This window comes from Brassica napus, chromosome A3 (assembly GCF_020379485.1).
Source record: "Brassica napus cultivar Da-Ae chromosome A3, Da-Ae, whole genome shotgun sequence".
Lineage (NCBI taxonomy): Eukaryota > Viridiplantae > Streptophyta > Magnoliopsida > Brassicales > Brassicaceae > Brassica > Brassica napus.
In genome coordinates, this window is record NC_063436.1 from 26,787,132 (window position 1) to 26,810,437 (window position 23,306).

General features: G+C 35.9%; 6 protein-coding genes and 1 non-coding gene across 14 annotated transcripts; 3 read left to right on the top strand and 4 right to left on the bottom strand.

The window, feature by feature from the left end:
• The first annotated feature begins 214 nt into the window (after positions 1 to 214).
• LOC106440851 (low-temperature-induced 65 kDa protein) lies at positions 215 to 2,508 on the top strand. The gene is made up of 5 exons (XM_013882615.3): positions 215 to 437; positions 516 to 731; positions 817 to 1,221; positions 1,294 to 2,172; positions 2,260 to 2,508. Exons 1-5 carry the CDS (start codon positions 359 to 361, stop codon positions 2,358 to 2,360), a joined length of 1,680 nt encoding a protein of 559 aa, XP_013738069.1. The 5' UTR covers positions 215 to 358; the 3' UTR covers positions 2,361 to 2,508.
• Positions 2,509 to 2,539: 31 nt separating this feature from the next.
• TRNAS-UGA lies at positions 2,540 to 2,621 on the bottom strand. The gene has a single exon. It is a non-coding gene; the product is annotated as a tRNA-Ser (tRNA).
• Positions 2,622 to 2,740: 119 nt separating this feature from the next.
• Positions 2,741 to 4,675, bottom strand: LOC106444624 (actin-depolymerizing factor-like). Its single transcript, XM_013886079.3, has 3 exons — positions 4,502 to 4,675; positions 3,749 to 4,005; positions 2,741 to 3,132 (listed from the first exon to the last, which is right to left on the bottom strand). Exons 1-3 carry the CDS (start codon positions 4,502 to 4,504, stop codon positions 2,982 to 2,984), a joined length of 411 nt encoding a protein of 136 aa, XP_013741533.1. The 5' UTR covers positions 4,505 to 4,675; the 3' UTR covers positions 2,741 to 2,981.
• A 1,605-nt stretch (positions 4,676 to 6,280) lies between these two features.
• LOC106442748 lies at positions 6,281 to 8,896 on the bottom strand. The gene has a single exon (XM_013884398.2). It carries the CDS (start codon positions 8,894 to 8,896, stop codon positions 6,281 to 6,283), a length of 2,616 nt encoding a protein of 871 aa, XP_013739852.2.
• Positions 8,897 to 10,602: 1,706 nt separating this feature from the next.
• Positions 10,603 to 12,674, top strand: LOC106440852 (probable prolyl 4-hydroxylase 12). 5 transcript variants are annotated; one of them, XM_013882617.3, is made up of 7 exons: positions 10,603 to 10,794; positions 11,034 to 11,150; positions 11,279 to 11,327; positions 11,424 to 11,513; positions 11,747 to 11,804; positions 11,922 to 12,094; positions 12,172 to 12,674. In XM_013882617.3, exons 1-7 carry the CDS (start codon positions 10,724 to 10,726, stop codon positions 12,517 to 12,519), a joined length of 906 nt encoding a protein of 301 aa, XP_013738071.1. In that variant the 5' UTR covers positions 10,603 to 10,723; the 3' UTR covers positions 12,520 to 12,674. The 5 variants fall into 5 exon arrangements, with proteins under 5 accessions (XP_013738071.1, XP_013738070.1, XP_013738073.1 ...); XM_013882619.3 differs by having other exon boundaries at positions 10,622 to 10,794; positions 11,034 to 11,155; XM_013882616.3 differs by having other exon boundaries at positions 11,747 to 12,094.
• A 3,112-nt stretch (positions 12,675 to 15,786) lies between these two features.
• Positions 15,787 to 19,958, top strand: LOC106440854 (neurofilament medium polypeptide-like). 4 transcript variants are annotated; one of them, XM_013882622.3, is made up of 11 exons: positions 15,853 to 16,083; positions 16,328 to 16,418; positions 16,500 to 16,653; positions 16,987 to 17,114; positions 17,237 to 17,281; positions 17,370 to 17,423; positions 17,909 to 18,013; positions 18,105 to 18,308; positions 18,417 to 18,502; positions 18,619 to 19,418; positions 19,507 to 19,958. In XM_013882622.3, the coding sequence occupies exons 3-11, from the start codon at positions 16,509 to 16,511 to the stop codon at positions 19,689 to 19,691; spliced, it is 1,752 nt and encodes a 583-aa protein (XP_013738076.2). In that variant the 5' UTR covers positions 15,853 to 16,083; positions 16,328 to 16,418; positions 16,500 to 16,508; the 3' UTR covers positions 19,692 to 19,958. The 4 variants fall into 4 exon arrangements, with proteins under 4 accessions (XP_013738074.2, XP_013738076.2, XP_013738075.2 ...); XM_013882621.3 differs by having other exon boundaries at positions 16,328 to 16,391; XM_048763642.1 differs by having other exon boundaries at positions 16,328 to 16,388.
• Positions 19,924 to 21,945, bottom strand: LOC106440855. The gene is made up of 2 exons (XM_013882624.3): positions 21,627 to 21,945; positions 19,924 to 21,385 (listed from the first exon to the last, which is right to left on the bottom strand). The coding sequence occupies exons 1-2, from the start codon at positions 21,720 to 21,722 to the stop codon at positions 20,141 to 20,143; spliced, it is 1,341 nt and encodes a 446-aa protein (XP_013738078.1). The 5' UTR covers positions 21,723 to 21,945; the 3' UTR covers positions 19,924 to 20,140.
• Between the last annotated feature and the right edge of the window lie 1,361 nt (positions 21,946 to 23,306).

Below are 23,306 nucleotides of genomic sequence, written 5' to 3' on the forward strand. Positions count from 1 at the left end.
CGTGTCTGTTCTTCTACCACCAAACCCCTAGAGCATACTGGACCTTGTTTCAGGCCCAACTACACATTTCTAAATGGGCTTAGCCCGAACCATTTTTGTGAAAACAACCAAGTGAATGATTAACAGGCTCTGTTAGGTCTATTAACCTCTTTAAGAAGTTACATCGACATTACTTCCCGGATAAAGATCACATTCCAAGAGAGCCACGTACAGAATAAAGAGCCGGCTACGTGGCAATACATGACACGTGGAATCCTCTAGCGGAAATATAGAGGACACATGTGTCCTCCTCTATCACTCACTCTGTATAAAGCTTTCAAGAAAGTACACGAGTTTCTCACAGAAAAGAATTTGGCTAATGGATTCACAAGCGCAGTTGCAGCGTACTCATGCTCATCATCATCAAGCAGAGGAACCAATCAAGATTCACCATCCAGGTTGTATACCAAACTGAACTCTAATTTTCAGAACCCAACGTAAGCTAATGAATGTGTTTCCATGTGTTTTGGATGCAGAGGAAGAAGGGCATCATGAGAAAGGACCATCGAAAGTTTTGAAGAAAGTTAAGGAAAAGGCAAAGAAGATAAAGAACGTTCTTACTAAACATGGACATGGACATGGTCATGAGCATGATCGTGGAGGAGAACAACACATCCCCGACGATCACGATCTAGACGAGGAAGATACTGAAGATTACGACGTAGGCCAACAAGTCCACGGTGGTGCACCAGGTCTGCCCCTCCCTTACTATAAACTTCACTTTAAAAGCAGTTTATGTTTTGGTATTAACACGGTTGATTGGATTTGTTTCGGCAGCGCGAGGAAAAGCTCATAACATTCATGATCCGATGAAGGAGGAGATAGTTCCTCCAGGGACAAAGGCTTTCCCGGTCGTGTCCTCTTCCCACACTAGAGTCTCTGAGCCAAACAGAGGATTTGAACCAGCACGAGCCCCCAATACCTCTCAAGCTCTGCCTCATCCTGTAAGACCTTCCGGTGTGTCGGAAAAACAAGAAAAAAGAGGCGCTGCTCCTACGATGACGCCGCATAACACGCCCGTGTCTTTGCTCTCTTCAACAGAAGATGTCACGAGTACGTTTGCTCCTGGTGAGCAACGTAAAGTCCATGTCGAGAGAGACAGAGTATTGGAGGAAGACCCGTCTGCTCCAGGTAAAGGGATGTCGAATTATCAGTCCAAAGTCACTGATACCACCGGAAAAGGTGATAGCTTGTCTCCCACGTCTTAGGGCTTTCAATTAGGTTCTTTGACTCATGCTATTTTTTGTATCTCAGCTGGTGGAGAAGTTGGAGCAGCACAGACTATAGCAGCTCTTGCGAGGTTGACAGCGACAGGCGGAGATGATCAACTAGGGCATGGAAGAGATCTGCCTGAGAGAAGACACGGGCTTGAAAGAGAACTTCCGGCGAAGAGACATGACGTAGATGTGAAGTCAGGAACTGCTTTGGGTAAAGATCTTCCGACAGGAACTCAAGCTAGACATAACCCTGAACGTTTTGAACGACAGAGGGGAGATGAAACGCATCAGCCGGATCAGAGCAGCTACACCGATAAAATCACATCAGTGACCTCAGTCGTGGCGGATAAAGCTGCGGCGGCTAAAAACGTCGTCGCTTCGAAGCTTGGATACTCCGGGGAAGGTGGAAACGTAGGAGCTGAAACTCCGAGCTCCGGGGAAGGATACGGGACCAAGGTTGCATCGGTAGTGACTCCAGTTTACGAGAAGGTCAAAGAGACGGGAGCTAACGTGATGACGAAGCTACCCTTCTCCGGCGGAACAGAGGAGACGCAGCAAGGACAGGACAAGGGCGTGTCTGCCAAGGAATATGTAGCGGAGAAACTAACTCCGGGGGTGGAGGACAAGGCTTTGTCGGAAGTGGTCGCCGAGAAACTTCATCTCGGAGGAGACACACCGAAGAAGGGGACAGTGACGCAATCTAAGGAGGTGGAGGAAAGGCTAGGAGGGTTCCCGGATCCGAAATCGGAAGGAGCGATCAAACACGGTGAAAGGTATGCAGAGGAAGGCGAAGGAGGGATGGTGGATAAGCTGAGTGGAGCTGTTACGTCGTGGATCTCCGGTACGACGGAGGAAGTGACGCAGAAGTCTACTGAGTCTGTTCAAGACTCTTCACAGTCCGTAGGCGCCACAATTGGTAACGCCGTTTTTTTTAATTGAAAATCGCGTTTCTTGATTTTAGCGTTTGTGTAATGATGTTTGGTTTTGGTGTACCGGTGGTTAGGGAATATGGGATTTTCCGGTTCGGGAGCAGAAGGAGCGGGCCAACGAAGCGGTGAGAAGCGTGGCTCTGTGCCTGTGCAGAAGAAGTTCCAAGAAAATTGAGATTAGCTTCTTTTCATAATGTATGGCGTGTGTTAATGCTTTCGAGTACAATGTGTTTCTGGTTTGATCCATGGCTAATTCTGCTGCTGTCATGTAGAAATGGTACAAGTTTTTTTGGGTTAATAATGGAAAACTACTTTAACTGGCCTTTGGAAATTGAAACAGTAGTCAATACAAAACGTCGACAGCAGGGTTCGAACCTGCGCGGGCGAAGCCCAACAGATTTCAAGTCTGTCTCCTTAACCACTCGGACATATCGACGTGCTGTTAAATTTCTTCTTGTTCAGTTACAGATATCGACAGGATGTTAAAAATGGTTACAGCATAGTTCTATTCCTTTTGCATAACAAAGTAGCTTTGCTTTGGGACGTTAACACAAACAAGATATGCATGGTTTCAACTTCCGAACTATATTTTCATGATAATCTGTTTTAAACTTTCCATAAGAATACTTCTACAAAAGAGAAGTGAAAAATGAACGGCGACGACATTGAAGAAATATAAGATCATAACCAAGAAAATTACATAATATGAAAGTGTTTTAATTTTGTTTTCTTTTTAATATGAGAAATACGAAAAGATTATATATTTTTAAATGCTTGATGAATACAACGAAAATGTTTAGAGAGCTCGGCTTTTGACGATGTCAAAGCTCATCTCGCTAGGATCAGTGGCTTGCAACTCAACCTGAATGCCATCCAGTGATCTCTTGAACCTATCCTTAGAGCTCGCGTACACCATCTTCATCCTCACTCTAGAAGAATCCGGTGACCTACAATCATCCAACAAGCCCAAACACATTAATTAGCACACCTTTCTTTTTTTGCCAAGAAATATAAGCACACTTATTGAAACAAATTCAAAGTATTGTATTTCCGAAAAGTATAAGAAGTCTTAACATGTATTTACACAGCTTGTTTAGTCTGGTTAGATCTAACTTAATCTAAGAACATCCACAATGAGAGTTCTTCAAAAGGTTTCGATCAGTAAATATCAAAAATGAAAATGAAAAAATGTAGAAATACGATAAAGATTATATCTCGTACAAAAAGCTCAAATTTTTTTTTTTTTAAAACATCTCCACATGTCACCATGTAATTGACTTAACTTTTTTTGTTTAAATTTTAACTAGATAACTAAATTTGAATGAAATTATTAATATTGTATTTGGTTAGATACTCTTTAAAGTATGTAACCAATAACCATTGATGATGCTAAGTATTTACGCACTTCTGACTAGTCTTGTTTTAGTGAGTTTGTATATAAGTGGATATGATCTCATATGAGGCTATACATATTTCACATGTTATAAGCGTTTTAACCTTATAATCTTATGACAAATATATAGTAAAACTGAAATAAATAAAAGGAAGGTTAATATAACGTACCAGGCGATGAAGAAGATTTTGCTCTTCTGGCAGTTTTCATTGGTGGTAAAATCTAAATCGAAAACCGCATAGCGGCACTCATCGGCAGGGAGGGAATTGGTGAAATCATCATAAGTCTCCTGCGGGTTTCCTAACTTTTCAACCACCACTTGCTGTCCATCTATCCTGAATATTATGAACCGATAGGTTCTTTTCTTTAGCTCCAAAAACTTCAGCTTGCAGTTGTCCTCCACTGCCATCCCCGACGCCGCGTTCGCCTTCTCGTTCAATCATACCATCCATTATATCATTGCAGTCAATCATGCCATCCATTATATTCTTGTATACTAAGTTAGCTAGGTTTTTGGTTCTATACTAATATCTATATGTGGCAGCTAGCTTATATGTGATATATACATTTTGGTATTGAGTTATCACGCTAATATTGTTATTTAAAACGTGATAAACTATACAAAGAAATGAGAATCACGTCAATATATAACATGGCTACATTAAGAAATCTGAGATCTAACATAATTAGACAATACTAGCATGATATGCATCCAAAATCTATATTTTCCTAAACTCTACATAGGTATCTATATTTAATATTTTCATGATCAGATGTTCTATCAAAACTTAGGCTGATTAAAAAGATAAATACAATCCTTAACTTGGAATAAAACTAAATCTTCTTGATTGCCTTCTACAAGCCATTGTTTAGAAACAACAAGCCTACAAAATTATTACAAACAGAGAAGAAAGAGAACAAACCATTGTTTTTGTTCAGTTTCTACGGTAAGACTCGAGGAACAGAGATTTGCTTTTTTTTCTTGTGTGAATATGGATTGTCTTCTGGCACAAGAGGGAAAAAAAGACGAATGTAATTTTGGAGGATAATGCTTAATTGGTTTGGTGAAGAAAGGATCGAGACAAACTCGGACAAACAAAGGCTCTTATTTATTAACTTTAATATTGGTTTTAATCTGTTATTTTTTCAAACCTTAAAATTCGCCTAACCATCCCTCTTTTAAGGCACTTTCCGTTCTATTTTTAGCAGCAATTTGTTTACACTCTAATCCATCCATACATTCATGATATGCTGTTGTTCACGTTGATCGCTAGGTTGCATCTATTCGCTCCTTTCCATCTCTTAAAAAAACTTTTACAATACATGTAGATAATCAAATGCGTATGAACGGACTATATCATACACCAAACACACATAAAGACTACAAATAATGGTGATCACAATCTGACAATAGGGGTTACTTAAATTTTTAATGAAAGATACAATGTATATGCTTTGTAATTTTAGAAAGTTTGGCATCAATCGTTTGCTTGCCATGCAGTGACAGTAGTACCAATATCCACTTATCATACCAGTTATCCTTATTTTCAAAGAAAAATCCACTATCTACTTCTTACAAAAACTTCAATATAACCCTTCATAGTAATCCCTTATATATTAATTGAGGAACATTTGAAAAGATGTAACCTCAATTTTGTATTAATTAAAAGAGGCCTCAATGCATAGGTGGCACTCAATTAGGTAGTCAATTACATTCAATTGAAAAATAAGTAGGTCCACATTCGATTTTTATATATTGTTAGATACATAAGTTGGTCAAACTATATGATATAATGATATGATATGATATTTTCTTTCCTTAAATAAAACCTACGGAATTACCATAAATGACTAATAAATATATGACAATTAATGATTTTAATAATAAAGATTTGATAACAATTTATATCTCCTCCATCATTTTTTGTTTAATTTTATATTATTAAAATAAATTAAACAATCAAATTAGCTATAAAAGTAAAATTTAGATTTTTTCGTATACGTTATATTTTGAATTTTTAAAAACGACAATAAATGACTAAAACTATTAAAATTATTATGTTAAAAATTAATGATCAATGGTTTAACATTTTTATTATAAGAAGATACACATGATTTTAAAACCATATGAGTAAAAAATATCATTTAATAATAAAATATATATATATAGATTAAACACTATATACCATAAGATTACATAAATATTTTAATATTAAAACTTTCAATGAATTTTCAAGAACATTTATAAATTATAAACTTATTAAAGATTTCAGATTGAAAATTTTGTTATCGATGATTTAAATATTTTGTTATAAAACGATATGAATGATCATAGAACCGTATGATTATAAATTCTTATATAATAAATAACTATACAAAATATACTATTCTTAGAAAAATAGGTTGTTTCATCTTAACTTATATTACACTTTTTATTAAACTAACTATCGAATTGATAAATAACGTACCAAAAAATGTTTTGCTCTTTCCTTAAATAAAAAGCTACGAAATTACCTAATATGATTAACGTAGATGTGAAAATTAATTATTATAAATAATAAATATTTGATAACAATTTTTGTATCTTAGTTCTTTTTTTTTAATTTTATATTATTAAAAGATATTAAAAAATCACATTAAATATATAATAAAACCATTTATATTTTTTCTTTTTTTTTTTTGTCGACGCCCATCTTCTAAGATCAAGTGGTAGTCGGGTTTGAGTCGTTCCGAAGAGACGCTCTGTCCGACTGAGTCTGATCAATATGGGAAAAGAGAACACTGCTACATCTTGCTTCCTTGGCGAGAGAATCTGCACGAGAATTTCTTGTCCTCGGTATGCGGCTGATACTGAACTCCAAGAAACCGGCTCGTAAAAGTCGAAAGGAAACTAACTCGGAGGCAAAAGCCGGCCAGTCAGTAGGGTTCGAAATCATGTCCACCAGGTCCGAACAGTCAGTCTCGATATGAATCACGGTGTACTGTAACTCTCGTAAGCAGGACATCGACCATATGAGTCCTTCCATCTCTGCATGGAGAGCTGATAGGCTTTTCCTGCATCCTTGTAGGCCAAATCTTTCAACTCCCATTTGATCCTTGTAGAACCACCGTAAGCCACTAACCGTGCTATTCTCGATCCATGATGCATCGATTTGGCAGGTCGGACGTTGGGGGTCCACAGAAGAAGTCGAAACCAGTGACGGAGTAGGATGTTGCTCCTCTTCTTCTCCCTCCTCCAGTAAATTTGCTTTCCTCCAACAGTCAGCTTCGAGGGAAGCTAGCTGGAGGGAATCCAATGGGGAGATATCCTTACCATTGAAAAATTTATCATTGCGAGCCTTCCAAATGTACCATAAGATCCATGGAAAAGTCTCAATAAGTGGTTCCCTAGGGGTCACGTTTCTCTTCTTCCAAAAAAGGAAGTTCATGTTTTGATAAACAGAGGTACTCGGGAAGTAACCCGGAAGGGACGGATAGTCCGATAAAGCCCACACCTGGAGAGCCGGGGGGCATTCAAAGAGGAGGTGATTAATGGTTTCCTTAGGGTCACCGCACCTAGGACAGCTCCTATCGGTTCCCAAGTGTCTATATGCAAGTCTTTCGGCTGTAGCAATACATCCTGTCAAAGCTTGCCACATAAAGTGTTTCATCTTCCCGGGAGCGGGGATACTCCACACATGGCTCTGTAAACCAGTGATACTTGGTTGTACAATCTGAGCTTCGTCATCACATGGTTTAGTCTTCTGTAAACGTTGATATCCTGATTTTACTGAGTAAACGCCCGACTTTGTAAAGTTCCACGCATACCCATCCATAGACCACGTATTACTTGGTCGTAGTTTGAGTATTAACGGGATATCCTCAGAATGAAAGTATTCTAGTAACAGGTTAGTATCCCAATCCCTTGTATCACGCCTAATGAAGGAGTGGACAAGGAGTTTTGGGTGTCTATGAGTGATTTGATTGGATGGTCTCGGCGGGCGAGCCTCAATGTCCGGAATCCAAGGCTCAGACCAAACACATGTGTTTTGTCCTGCTCCAATAGTCTTTCGTAGGCCCGATTTGAGGAGTGGTTTTGCTGCCATAATGCTACGCCAGCCATATGAGGGTGAGTAGACCTTCCGATCTTCCAAGGGGCTTGATCGATTATAGTACCGTCCTCTCAAGACTCGAGCAAGCAGAGAGTTTGGAAACTGGATCAATCTCCAAAGTTGTTTTGCTAATAGGGCGATATTAAAGTCGTGTAGGTCCAAAAAACCAAGTCCACCTTGATCATGTGGAACACATATCTTGTCCCATGCAATCCAGTGTAATCCTCGGTTGTTTTGGCTCGAGCTCCACCAAAAGTTTGAGATAGCACTCTTTAGTTTCTCCACAATGCCTTGTGGAAGCAAGTAGCACGACATATTGTATGTCGGCACAGCTTGCGCCACAGATTTTATTTGAACCTCTTTACCGCCTTTCGAGAGTAATCTAGCGGACCACGAGGTAACACATCCATTAAGACGGTCTTGTACGTAAGAGAAAACTTTCATCTTAGAGCCACAAATTTGCTCTGGGAGTCCTAGGTATTTGCCCATCCCACCTTCAGTAGTAATCCCAAGAACAGCCTTTATATTCTGCTTTATGTTTTGATCGACCTTATTTCCAAAAAAGATGGAAGATTTAGTCGCATTTAGTTGCTGTCCCGAAGCTTTTCCATATGAGTCCAAGATGTCTAAAATTTCCTTGCACTGTCTCACTTCTGCTTTGCAGAAAAAAAGGCTATCGTCCGCAAAGAGAAGATGAGATATCCGGGGGCTGGCCCGAGCCACACGTAGTCCTAAGATGCGCTTCTCATCCTCCGCTCCTTTAAGAAGGGAGATCAGAGCTTCAGTGCACAAGATGAAAAGGAACGGGGATAATGGGTCTCCCTGCCTCAAACCTCTCGTGGGTATAATTTTACCCCTGGGTTCTCCATTAATGATCACTTGATAGGAGATCGATGTAACACAAAACATAATAAGATCAACCAACTTTTCTGCAAACCCCAAACGCAGCATTAAGGTCCGGATAAAACTCCATTCCACCCTGTCGTACGCTTTGCTCATGTCCGTCTTGATGGCCATAAATTCTTCTCTAGCTCTGGTGTTTGTCCGGAGGGCGTGGAAGTTCTCTTGCGCAAGTAAAATATTATCTGTGATCAAACGTCGTGCCACAAAGGCAGATTGAGTCTCCGAAATCAGCTCAGGAAGAACTCTCTTAAGTCTCTTAGATAGCAGTTTCGATATGATCTTGTAACTAACGTTACAGAGGCTAATAGGTCTGAACTCCGTCATTTCTCTCGGTCTTTCCTTCTTTGGGATCAAGCAAATGTTGGTCTGATTTAGTCTCGGGTCAAAATTTCCATATATTTTTTCTTATATGTTATATTTTGAATTTTTCAAAACGTCTATAAATTATTAGAAATTTGAAGATCCCACTCTGAAAATTTTGTGATCAATAGATTTTTTTTTGTCATAATAAGTTACAAATGATCATAAAATTGTATTAATATGAACTTTTATTTAATATTATAAGAAGATACACATGATTTTAAAACCATTTGAGTAAAAAATATCATTTAATAATAAAACATATATATATATATATATATATATTAAACTATATACCATAAGATTACAAAAATATTTTAATATTATAACTTTCAATGAATTTTCAAAAATATTTATAAATTATAAACTTATTAAAGATTTCACATTGAAAATTTTGTTATAGATGATTTAAATATTCAGTTATAAAATGATATGAATGATCATAGAACTGTATGATTATAAATTCTCATTTAATAAATTACTATATAAAATATACTATTATTAGAAAAATAGGTTGGTCCATCTTAACTTACATTATATTTTTTATAAACTAACTATTGAATTGATAAATAATCTACCAAATTTTTGTTTTGCACTTTCCTTAATTAGAAGCTACAAAATTACCTAATATGATTAACGTATATATGAAAATTAATTATTATGAATAAGAAATATTTGATAACAATTTTGGTATCTTAGTTCTTTTTTTTAATTTTATATTATTGAAAGATATTAAAAAATCACATTAAATATATAATAAAAACATTTATATTTTTTCTTATATGTTATATTTTGAATTTTTCAAGACGTCTATATATTATTAGAAATTTGAAGATTCTCACTCTGAAAATTTTGTGATCAATAGATTATTTTTTGTTATAATAAGTTACAAATGATCATAAAATGTAACGCATATGAATTTTTATTTAATAAATATTCAAAATAAATAATATATATATATATATATATATATATATATATATATATATATATATATATATATATATATATATATATATATAAATACTAATGATTTAAAGCAACAAGATTGGCTGATCAATTTAGTCGTCGAGTTGAAATCTTTGAAAAGTACGTGAAAGACTAAAGTCAAAGTAAATATGGATTTAGAATAGTAGTTATATTTTACTAACCGAAATACCGAAAAAACCGAACCGAACCGAAACCAACCCGATATCCGAATTGAACACCCCTAATCCAAATGATGCCAAACTATTGTTTCATTCTCCAAAATATAATAAAAATAATAACTTAATCTCGCGCAAGGCGCGGGTCTTATCCTAGTTGAATGTATATTAAAAAATTAGTAGACATTAAGCCTCAATTTCAAAGAAATGTGAATAATAACCACATTTTAAATTGTAAAAAACACTTTGAATAATTATAAAAGATTTGAAGCAATACATTCATTACTAATTGGTTGAGAACGCATAAAACTTAATTATAGCAACAGTTGAATGAAACTTAAAAAAAAAAAAAAATTGGCTCATGAAATTTTGATTCATTCCATAATCAATTCACATTCTAAACTAGAATTATCTTCGAGGATTACATTGCAATGGTACACGGGGTAGATGTAGAAAACCGGAAAGTTGGAAGGTTATATTTGTAATATTCTCAAAACATTTTAAGGTAAAATAAGCCACAACTCCCGAAACGACGTCGTCGCAGCCTCGTGTTCATCGGATGAAGAATTAGGGAAAAGATATTCATGAGAATATTTGATCGACGCTATGTTGTTACCACCAACCAACATCACTGGATGCATGATCCATGGCTTCCCTTAGCCAAATCTTCCTTATTCTGATCGTTATCTCTTCTTCCCCTTTCTGCTCAGGCGGAAGGTGCGTTTCGTCGTGATCCCCTCATTTATCAATCATACCACCGAGCTGCGACCATTGGTTTCGGCGGATGCATGTAGCTTTTTTTAATTCATCTTCTAATTGTGGCGATTAGCGTTACTTGAATATCTTGATCCTTGCGTAACACTACTGAACCTTATTATTCATTGAGATGTTAATTGATTCTGCAATAGTTGGTTTGCAAAAATGTTTATTCATACTACTGCTCTTCCTCTACGCAGTCGAAAGGAACTCCGAGATAAAGATAACATTGGTGAGAGTTACATACAGTCGAGTTATGTTGTTGGATCTAAGTCTGTGGACCCGAGACGTGTTCTTCAACTTTCATGGCAACCAAGGTCAGGTACCTTTTGATTTGATATATATATATATATATATGCTTCTTCAGTCAGTTGTTAGATAGCCTGCAATTTATTGCAAGCGTTACTAATAATGTATGTCTGGAACTATTTGGTATGCACCACAGGGTCTTCCTTTACCGTGGGTTCTTGTCAGAGGAAGAGTGTGATCATCTGGTAACATTCCTCTTCCTTTCCTGTTTTAATTATGTTTTGATTAATACATTTGGTTTTTTTTTTTTTGATTAATGGTTGGTTGCTTTTTTTATGTAGGCGAAGGAAACTTCAGAGGTTAAATCAGGGGATGGTGATGGTGATGGGAAGACTCAACTTTCAAGTTCTGACCACGTCTTAGATGTGCCGGTAATTTTTTTTGTTTTCTTCAAGCTTGACAAGAAATCTTTTGTCGTGTTCCTGGAGGAACACTATGTGGTAAAGATGCTAAGTGTTCTTGAAGTAGACTCTTAAGATATATATGCTTGTAGTTTGTCTGTAACACAAAGTCGTTACCTTTCTTATACATCCTTATCAAGTTAACGGAGATTTGAATGGACGTAACAATGTTATGTTACAATCCTTGTTTTGGTATAAACTAGGACCCAATAGTTGCTGGGATTGAAGAAAGAATTTCTGCGTGGACTTTCCTCCCAAGAGGTAATTTACCTTTACTTTTCAGTCTCGGAAGGGCTCTTTTCATGAGTAATGTTTGTAATAAGTTTCTTCTTGGTCAAACTGCTTGCTTGTGTTTCTCTTTTGATGCACATCTTGCAGAAAACAGCGGTCCCATCAAGGTAAGAAGTTACACTATGGAGAAGTCAGACAAGAAGTTGGATTATTTTGGAGAAGAATCTAGCTCTGTGACGCATGAGTCTTTGTTGGCAACTGTCATTCTCTACGTCTCAAACATAACTCAAGGCGGAGAGCTTCTCTTCCCAAATTCAGAGGTCAGTAAAGCAAAAAGAATCTATTTGGCATAACTCAAAGAATATTTGGATTCATGTTTTCTATCCTTTTCCTTCAGGTGAAACTCAAAAGGAGTTGGTCAGACTGCTCAGAGCCCGGTAACATCTTAAGACCAGTAAAAGGAAACGCAATCTTGTTCTTCACCAGACACTTGAATGCGACTTTGGATCAGACGAGCACTCATTTTAGATGCCCTGTCCTGAAAGGGGAACTGCTGGTGGCGACGAAACTGATATACGCGAAGAAACAAGCAAGAAAGGATGAGGAGGAGAGTGGTGAGTGCAGTGATGAAGATGAGAGCTGTCCACGATGGGCTGAGCTTGGGGAATGCAAGAAAAACCCTGTCTATATGATTGGCTCTCCTGATTACTTTGGTACCTGCAGAAAAAGTTGTAACGCTTGTTGATTCTTGAAAAGTACTATTCTCATCATCATCATATTGGAAAATAATGATGGCATAATTGAAACTTTTTCAATATCACAGCTGTTTTTTTTTTCTGTGGTTTTGTATAGTTTACACTTGACTTGAGTATATGACTATCCAAAATTATATTTTTTCTACATTGACTCGTGATACCGATTTATTACTATCACAATTTTGAAAAATATTAGACGATTTTACAACTGACGATTCCATTTATTTTATGAGAGTTTTAAAATATTTTTATGAGTATTTCTTTCAGTTTCTTACTACAGCAGGGTTTAAGTATTTCTTTCACTAATTTTCAATACATCATTTTTCTGACGTCGGGGTGTGGAAACAATTTATCACACTTAAATATATCTTTTCAAAATCAAAAGTGCATGAATCATCACCAGACAAAAGAGATGAAAGCAAATGTGCATGAATCATGTATTTTAATGAATAACTAGAGATTGACCCGCACGCCCGTGCGGGTGTTAATTTTTACGGTTTTATAAATTATTTGTTATTTTATCATTAGTGTTATATATTTAAGATGTGTCGTCGTATAACTAATTGTATTCAAAATATTTGGATTGAGTCGGGTAATAAGATTATTTTTGGTACAAATATACACTCTTTTCAGATACATTGGTTAATTAAATATTTTTATATTTCTACACATCAAAATCAAAATCATTCAGACCCGAGAGGATCCAACTCAAGCATCATACATAAATTTATAATATCCAAGTGGCGCCTAATTTAAAAATCCAAAAAAATTAATCCCGAAAGAAACAACTTGTACCTCAATGAGTATCCGAATGTCCATACTTAACTGATTTTGCAAATAGATTAAAAAGGAAACTCTTTCTATATATTTGGCAAAAATAAGAAAAATAGAAAGAATTTTTTATTTAATAAAATAGTTATATGAAGTGAAACATTAAGTGATAATAAATGTAATACTTTTTAATTATTTTGATTTAAATTATTATCTTGTTCATATAAACTATGCCTTTGAATTATGTGTTTTGCTATGTAATTTTTCACCAATTGGAACTAAGACAAAAGAAAGTTTTAGTAAAACATATTAAACCAAACTATTAACCATATGCAAAACTCGGTTATCTTACATTTTTATTTTTTTTTATAATTGCACAAAGTTAATATTGATTAACTAATAAATAAAAATCTACATTATTACTTTTACGGTAAATATAATTAATGATGTGATATATTGTTAAAGTAATATAATTAATGAAATTACTAAAATAAAACTATACTTGTATTTTTATACATTAATATTTGTTTTTCATAATTAGTGTTTTATATTTTAGATATGTCGTAATATAACTAATTGTATTCAAAAGATCCGGATCGAATCAGATAATATGGTTATTTTTGGTACAAATATCCAAACCCGTTTCAAATACATTGGTTATTTAGATATTTTAGGGTCATATACATCAGAACCAAACTCATCCAGACTCAAAAGGATTCAACTCAAAACCTACACATAAATTTATAATATTCAAGGAGTGAGTAATTTTAAAACAAAATAAAACGATACCCGAAAGGAACGACTCGTACCTAAGTGGATATTTAGTGTTCATGCCTAACTGATTTTATAAACTAATATAAATGATATTTTTTATGTGTTTTGCTAAATTAAGTGAAACTGAAAGAGTTTTTTTTATTTAGTAAGCAATTATATTGAGTGAAAAATTAAGTGACAATGAATGTAATTCATTTTTATTATTTTGATTTAAGTTATGATTTTATTCACTAAACATGTTTTTGAATTATGTTTTTGGCTACGTAATTTTCCACTGATTGAAAAAAAAAATGTTATAGTAAAACAAATTAAAACAAACGCTTAACCTTATGCAAAACTCAGTTATTTTACTTTTTTGATTTTATAATTGACACAAAACTTATATTGATTAACTACTAAATAAAATCTACACTATTATTATTATGGTAATATAATTAATGATGTGAAATATTGTTAAGACAATATAATTAATATGAGTGAAATATGGAAATACAATTAATGTAGTACTGCTATCTTCGTTTCTAAACAATTTTCAGTTATAATACTATTCATGTTTCCAAACATTACTAAAGTGTACTTCAGTTTTAATAATATAGATAACTTTCTTCAAAGACTAGTCTTTTTCGTTAAACATCCAAAGCTTAAAAGTCATCCCCTATATATTAAAAGAGAAGCATTATAACATATTTTTGTAGCCACATGTCATCACCACAATCATTCTTAGAATCCTTAGAAAAATATGTTGGTCCATATAAATATATAATAAGTTTTTTATTAAACTAACCATAAATTAATCATAAATGTTCTTCATTGTTTCCTTAAATAAAAATCACGGAATTACCTAATGTGGCTAAAGTATATATATGACAATTAATAATTTTGAATAATAAATATTTGATAAAAATCAGTCTATTCTCTATAATTTTTAATTCATTTTAAAATAAATTAAACAACCACATTAACTATAATAAAAAATTAGATTTTTTCGTATATGTTATAGTTTGAATTTTAAAAAACGAATATAAATGACTAAAGTTGTTAAAATTCTCACACTGAAATTTATGTTATAACAAGATTCAAATGATTCTGAAATTTCATAAGTAGAAAGTCTCATTTAATAAATATTATATATATGCATATTAATATTTTTTAAAAATAAATTATATACCATATAAAATACATAAGTATTTTAATTTCGAATTTGATTTGAAATTTTTTGATAAACATTTTGAACAATTATTGACAACTTAATATTTAGATTTTAAACTTTGTATTGAATGTTTTTAAAATTATAAATTACTAAAACTATTAAACATCCCATAAAGTTTTTATTGTTATCATTTGTTTAAAATTTTTGTTATAAAGAAATACAAACGATCAAAAATAATATGAGTATAAAATATTTTTTAAGAGATGTCAATATTAAAAATGTACTATATATCTATGTTAATATCATTTAAACTTAATTTTATAACATATAAAATATAAAAAAGTGTTTGTCTGGATAAATAAAATTTATTTAAGTATTTGTACCAATTTAATTATATACGTAATAGTTACTAAATTTTTAATTATTCAATATATATTTATTATTTCATAATATGTAAAAAATATGTAATACTTAAAAATAATTTATAAATAATATTCATTCCGCGCAAGGCGCGGATCTTAACCTAGTATATCTTATGCGTGGACCCTTATGTGTTAAGAAAAAAAAAATAAAAGAATGGTATAAGTTATAACCGAATTTAATCAATTAATATTTGATGGAATTAATGGAAATGGAGCCCCTGAGGGTTATGTTTGTTTTCTCCGTACTAGGCCTTTATAATTTTTCGACGACAGCTCCTTTGCCTCCTCCTCCTCCTCTGAAAATTTTCTTCTCATTTTCTTTTGGCGTCCCATCACTTTCTCTCGGTGACTTTCTTTCCTGCCAAGCCCCGAGGATCGCTCTTGATCTTCCTCTCGGCGCACGCACGCACGCCCGATCTGCTGTTACTGTTCTACTGGTGCGTGATCGGGACTTAAACCATTCGCTTTCCATTATCACTTAAAATCGATTCGCTCGTAACTGTCGTTGATTGAGATTCGAAATCAACCAAACGTTTTTAGTTCTCTCCGCCTTCATGATTAGGAGATTTAGGCGTCTGTGTTAGTACTGATTCTGATTGATTTGTATGTGTAGTTGCTTAGGGAATCTATACAGAGGGTGATGTGTTTATAGGACTGTGTGTGTTTCAATGATTGTTGCAGTCAAATTCGATGGAGCTGGTGAAACAAGATGGGAAACGAGATTTAGGCATCTGTTGTTTCAGTGGTTCTGATGATTTGAATCGAATACTATGTGATTGATTTTGTATTTATAGAGTTGCTATGTAGATTTATACGGGGTGATGTGACTTTGTGTGCGTGTGTGTGTTTGCAGTTGAAGTCGATGGAGCTGGTGAAACAAGATGGGAATGATTCTCTCGACATGCTCATCAGACGCGCCGTTGGAAAGGATCCTTTTCTTTCCTTCCCTAGGCCTGATAATAATCCAGTCCAGCTCTTTCAGCTTCTCCATAACTTAGAGCGTCCAGGTGATTGGATCTGATATTGTCTCTCTATCCCAGGCAAGAAGTACTACTCTAGGCTTGGAATCAGTGGGGATATGTAGTTTTTAGAGTCTTGATAGGTTTATCATGTTAGAATCCATATTTCGTTCCCAGGCTGGCCATTGCTGACTCCTTTGAAGATATAACAAGTACTCCTCTAGAATTGGAACAGTGGATTAGGTGTTATGTGGTTATATATATATTTAGTTTTACTGTCTTGAGATGTTTATCGTATTAGATTAAAGGGATTTGTTGAATAGCATGTGTGGTTTGGGGTGTGGGATTTGGGATTTATTCGATGTTCTATTTCGTTCCCAGGTTGGCCATTACTGACTCCTTTGAAGATAGAACTGCAAAAGTGTGAAAAGTGCGCCAGGGAGTTTTGCTCTCCTGTGAACCATAGAAGGCATAGCCGTGTGCATCGGCGTCCAAGAAAGCAGGAAAAGGTTTGCTTTTTCTCAACTTAGGTCTACGTCTTTTGTTTTTATGTCTTTCCAAGTTCCAACTCCTGGTCGCTGTAGTCTTTTTACTCAATAGTCATCTGAAGATTGTGTTTGCATGATTCCAGGATTCCAGCAAAGAGAGGGATGCGCTGGGGGAGTTTTGGGATAAGGTAAGTTATCTCTTAGTTTTTTGCCAATTCGATTAAGTCTTTTTTTCCTTTGGGTAATGATCATGTTCGATCCCTCTGGTATTTTCAGCTCTCGGTAGTTGATGCGAAGGAGATTCTCTCATTAAAGAGCATGATGCTGGAGGTAGTATAATTCCACGTTACATTTATTTTGTACAAAAGAAATTCTTATCTTTAGTCGTTTAAAGTGCATGGTGACTGGTGAGCATCGCATATGAGTGTAGTATTGCATCTTTTTCTGTCGTCTCAATGACTCATTTCATTGTTGTTTGTCCCACTCCCATCGTTTCTAGGGGTTTGACTCTTCATGAAGGCCTAATTACTTTTTCTCTTCATTTGTGCAAGGTGTGATACAATAACAACGCTGTTATATATGTTTCCTAGAATGCCATATGACTTCATCAGGGTTATAGGATTAATTCCCCAATAATTACGCTTTAGTTAAAAAACAAGAGCATAGCATACTTAATTCGTATACATACTCTCGCACGTCTGATGAGTATGCATACTTAATACATGCTGTCCCATTCTTTGGCATTCTATTTCTGCATCTTTTACCTAATACATACCTGTGTGAGTAATCAATATGCTTTGTTTTGGTTCTTTTAGGATGTGGCTGGGGAATCAGTTGAGTCCGGACTAATGTCACTTATCGAAAAACCAGGATATACTGCTCTGCCACAATATTATCTAAGAGCTGGTTCTGACCTTTTGGTATGAATTTCTTTTTTACCTTTCTGGATAAAGAGTGTCCTCAATGCTCAACTCATGGCTGATTTAGTGATACATGCTCTGGTTTCTCCAGGATATTATCCAGGCTAGAACACCTAGGTTTTCAATTTCTTCGCAGAAGCTTTTTAGCATCCTCGATGAAGCAAGTGAAAAAACTTTCATGTGTAACGAGGCTGCACCAATGCAAAAATACATATTTGACGGGGAAATTGGGAAAAATATGCTGGAGGCAAAAAATGTCGTTGCTTGCGCAAGCTTTCTCCTGGAACAGAAATTGGTAAATTTTTCCTTTAAGGTTTCAACATTGCTCTCTAGTTGGCAGTGCAAAGTGTCTAAGACGAGGACTTAGCCTACTGTGATTTATCTTTGTATTCTTAACGTAAAGATCAAAGCATGGCTTGCTGACAAAGATGCGGAAGCCCTGAGGTGCCAAAATTTACTGGTTGAAGAGGAAGAAGCTGCTCAAAGAAGGTGCGTTCTTATCAATTGAAATGCTTGTCATGTAACGTTACTAGATTCACAATTCTCTAATTCTGAATTGGCTTCTAAGTGTTAAGTCTTATTCGCTGGTATTATGTCTGGAGCAGACAAGCCGAGCTCTTGGAGAGAAAGAAGAGGAAGAAGCTAAGACAGAAAGAACAAAGAGTAAAGGACCAAAAAAAAGATGCTACCGAAGACGTGAGTACCACATCAGAAGAACAACATTCCCCAGCTGAGTCTTCAAGCCCGTTATCTGTAGCTTCAGATTCCGAGGCGCAGAGATCAGATTCCATACCAGTTGAGGATTCTTCATCCCTCGAGGAACCTCAAGTTCTGGAAACGGACAATGAAAGAAACGGTGAAACTCAAGCGCCTATGGTTGATGATGATGGTTTGGGTAATGGTCAAAACATGGAAAGGCGAAGTGGGCGAAGGCAAATGGAGAAGAGATCACAGCATGGAATGCCGAATGGGTTCCACGGTAATCATGCGCCAAAACTTGGAGGCATCCGAAAGAATGGAACTAACAGAGACGTAAGAGGCAATACTACTAAAGTTTGGAGCCGAAAAACCAATAACCCCAACTCGATATCACCAGAAGCAGCAGTGGATGAACAGGATCGAACAAAGAACAGTGAAGTTCTGATTGGATCGTTGAGTGTAACAATCCGAAACACCGGAGAACATAACCAAGCAAAATGCCGTGAAGAGGAGCCAAGAATGAAGACTGTTGAGGCGAAACCCACATCTGACCAATCAACTGTAAAAGTATGGAGGCCAGTGAGCAGTCAGGGAAGGATCGATGAAAACACAGACAAAAAGGATAAGATCCCAAGCTCAACTGTACCTGAAGTTAAAACCGCTCATCACATAAGCTTGAACGAAGCTAAGGCGTTTCTTGCAAAGAGTAAAACTTCTTTTAACTGGTCTTTTTTTTTCTCCCTATCGTTTAATTCCAATATTTGTTTACTCAAAAATCTGAATTGGCTTGTCAGGATGGAAAGAGGCAACCTCTGAAGAACACGTGACGTTGGTTCTGTCTCAGGAAACAGACATTTCAGGTAACAACAACACTCACGAATCTTCGAATGGTGTTATAACCGCCGCACGACCAAAGCTCAGGAAGAAACGCGAAAAAGGTAGCAAGGTAAAGTATGTTCCAAAACAGAGGACTCCTTGAGAAATCTAAACAAAAAAAGAACGAGCTCGTCTCTGGACCGGAGTATCATTTTTTAGGTATACCAAAAGTGCAGTATTAGTGAGAGAGACGTATGGTATTTTTTTTCTTTGCTTCTAGAGAGATTTTTCTTGATTTTAAGAGTCAATATTCTTTTTTTGTTTACTTCATTTTCTCGATAGAAAGACATTGAGTTGTTATTTTGTTGACCTTTCTCCATGGTGAGGGTTTAAACTTGAAATTTTGAAATGAAATTGATATTTAGCCAAATATGAAGTCTACCATACTGTAATATCATATCAGTACAACATAGATTCCTACAATATATGTATAGTTGTTAGACCCCAATCTCTTACTAAATCACCGAACTGCTTCCAATGTTAGAGGGTTTAGTTCTTTCTGGTAATAAAGAAGATAGAAACCCTTTTTATCTTTCGTTCTTTCTCAGTTAGTCAACTGAATCCTCCAGACCGTAACACCGGAAAGAAACTCCAACTGTTTCCTGGACTGTTGTTATCACCTTCTCGCATGACCTTCTCATTCGACCACCACTCCGTTCTCACCATTTCTTCAGTGTTATCAAACTTGAACTCTTTGCTCGACCCTAGCGAAAACGTTCTTAACTTGTGACTCTCTGTTTCTCCCCACGTTTTGTCACTCCATCTCATAGTAGGCGAAACCGCCTCATACGTATCCCTTTGATCATCGAAACCAGCTCGGTTTAGCTTACTTGCAAAACAACGTGCTAAGTCTTCGCCAGTCACCTCAAACGAAACTCTATGACCAACCGTGAGAGCTTCATCGTTCCATGACGACCCGTGATCTGAATATCCAAAAACAGTGCCTTCAAGTGACGTCAGATTCCCAGAACCCATTCTTGAAACCATCTCTGCACCGTTTGAGCCGAGTCCGAATCCTCCGCCACCATCAGGAGTCAGGGCACCTGAACCCAACCTCGAACCTGGACCAGCAGGTGTGATGGATCCAGAACCGAATCTCGACCCCCATTTACGAGCTGTGAAGTGCTCAAACCCCAAGAACTTTGGAGCTTCTCCGACACGAAACTCAATGATGGAGCATTTACCTGGGTAAGGAGAAGAAGTACCTGAACCAGGAGAGATTAGACTACCACCTGGACTTCCTGGATACACTTGATGCGACTGAAACTCGTAGTGCGCAGCTGAAAACTGTTGATCCATTCCCCCGCTGTTTCTCCGAGCTCGTTCCAGAGAAGATGTAAGTAACTGAGCAAATGGCACTTCAGGGGAAGAAGGAGTTGCAGAACTCATTTGACCTGACTCTGGAGGTGGCGTGAACGGCGCAGTGGATGGTCGAGTAGTGTAAGCAGAGTCCACAGGAGGAGTCACGGGTTGAGTTTCGTGAGCGTAAGGTCCAATCTCAAAGGCTGAAGACGGTTCGTTCAGTGAATATGTGTTGACCGGCAAGGAGAGTAGACCATGAGGAGTGTGGGACATAGATGGTGGACCTGACTGAAGAAACGATGCAGGAGATGAAGGAGGAGCCATAAAGGGAAGAAACATAGAAGTTGAGTTGCTCGAAGAGTTTTGGACTGGAGCCACCGGAGCTGATCCGGAGGCAACCGGTTCGGGTACAAGCACCGCGTGGCCGATCCGCTTGTTGTTCTTTTGTGATTTAAAACACCAGTACAAGCTCCAACAGCTTCCCCATTTTTTCTTCTGATGAATTTCAAGAAAAAAAAATACAAGATTTTTGATCAGCTTCGGACAGAACCAAAGTCTATATAACACTTCAAACAGACATAAAATGTAATTGAGATCTCCTGTCGGAAAACGTTGGCAAATCAAGACGCAACAATTCTTATTAATATTTTTTTTAAACAGTATTCTTATTTATGATGACAAGAAGAAGAGGAGGAAACATATGTACACTCCGGAAAAAAGGAGAGCTCGTAGTTACCTGCACCCTCGACGATTGTAGTCTTGACTCGGAGGAGGAGAAGATGGCAGAAGCAGCGGCGCTCACCGTATCAACGTTATTGTTCAAGTTTCTCATATCTTAGACTTGTTTAACATCCAAGATTTGTACGACTCTACCACCACTTTCGATCTCAGTATTAAACGAGGAGATAGAGATTTTTTCCCTGGTTGGAATCAAAAGGAACAAATGATCCTAAGTAAAAGAAATGTGAAACCGAAGAAGGATTAGTATAAATAAGCAAACAAGGCTTTGATTCTTATGAAATGGGATGAGTCTTCTCTCTCTCACCGGTCGTTATCTTCCACAGTTTTCATTCAATTTCCCACGAGATATTGCCATGTCATCCAAATTGACTGTCGGGACCCACGCGCTTCCTTTTTTACTTTCTTCGAGATATATTCTCAAATTATTGTGTATTAAACTGTGAATTTAAAAGAAAAATGAATAAAAAAACACTAAAAAGGGAGAGTAACGCCCATGTTTTAAAAATCGGTCACCTAGCCGCCTAGACGGCCATCTAGATACTACACATCACTCTTTTACTCCAATCTGTTTAAAAAATTAGATATCTGATTTTCTCTGCCTATACCGCCTAGACGACCGTCTAATCTATTTTTTTTTGTATTTTTATTTTATTTTTAATAATATTTTTTATTAATATATTTGATCTAAAATTTTATAAATATCATTTATATTCATAATTTTGATGAAAATTACACTATATTAAGTTTATATATTCTATTTGTGTGTTTTATACAATCTTAAACATGAAAATGTATTAATGTTATACACAATTAAAGATTAACATGTTTTATAACATAGTAAACAATCTAAAAATTTTGCTCCGATTTTTTTTTAGGTTCTAGGTCCAATCCGACCGTTAGATTAGCGTCTAAGGCGTTCTCGAACGGGGAGTAACGCATAATAGTGAGTCCCCGATGTAGACAAATGGCTTTCTTTATTTGGATCTTTTTTTTTAAAAGGAAACTGAGAGACTAGAAAAAGAACAAAAAAAATTGTGATATAAAAGGATAAACCCTTCGTAATTACAGGGGATACCACTGAGGGTGTCATTATGGTGGGCGTCGCGAAACTCGTGAGTCTGGTCCGCTCTCTGTGTGTCTTTTGTTGGTTCGCGATAATCTCGTGACTGACTTACACAAATTTAGTTTTCTTCCAGGTATAGTATTTATTACCACCAAACATTCATATAGCATATGCAAATATAGTTATTGCTACGGTCGCGTTCGTGTATGGAATGAATCTATTAAATGGTTTCCATTTATTTCTTTTGCTATTATCATGTCACTTTTCTCTTTGAGTATAATACATCACTTTCTTATAAGAATATCACTTTTATCTTTTAAAGTTTTAAGTAAGGATATTACACACCTTTTGTTTTGTAGTTGATCCTTTTAATCCCTTGTTATATTATTATGTGACAGATTGCTCGAATGTCCACACTTCAGGTACGTGCGATATTTACATTTTTCGATTATCTAACCAAGTAAAACTAGATCTTGTTTTGTTCAGTTATTATCTGCTCTACTCGTTTATTGTTTTATATCAACTAGTTTGATTTCTTTGTTTTCTTTAGTTACTAGTTTTGGTAGTCTCGCAAATTGAAAACCCAACTTTAAAATCTCACATGCTACCTTA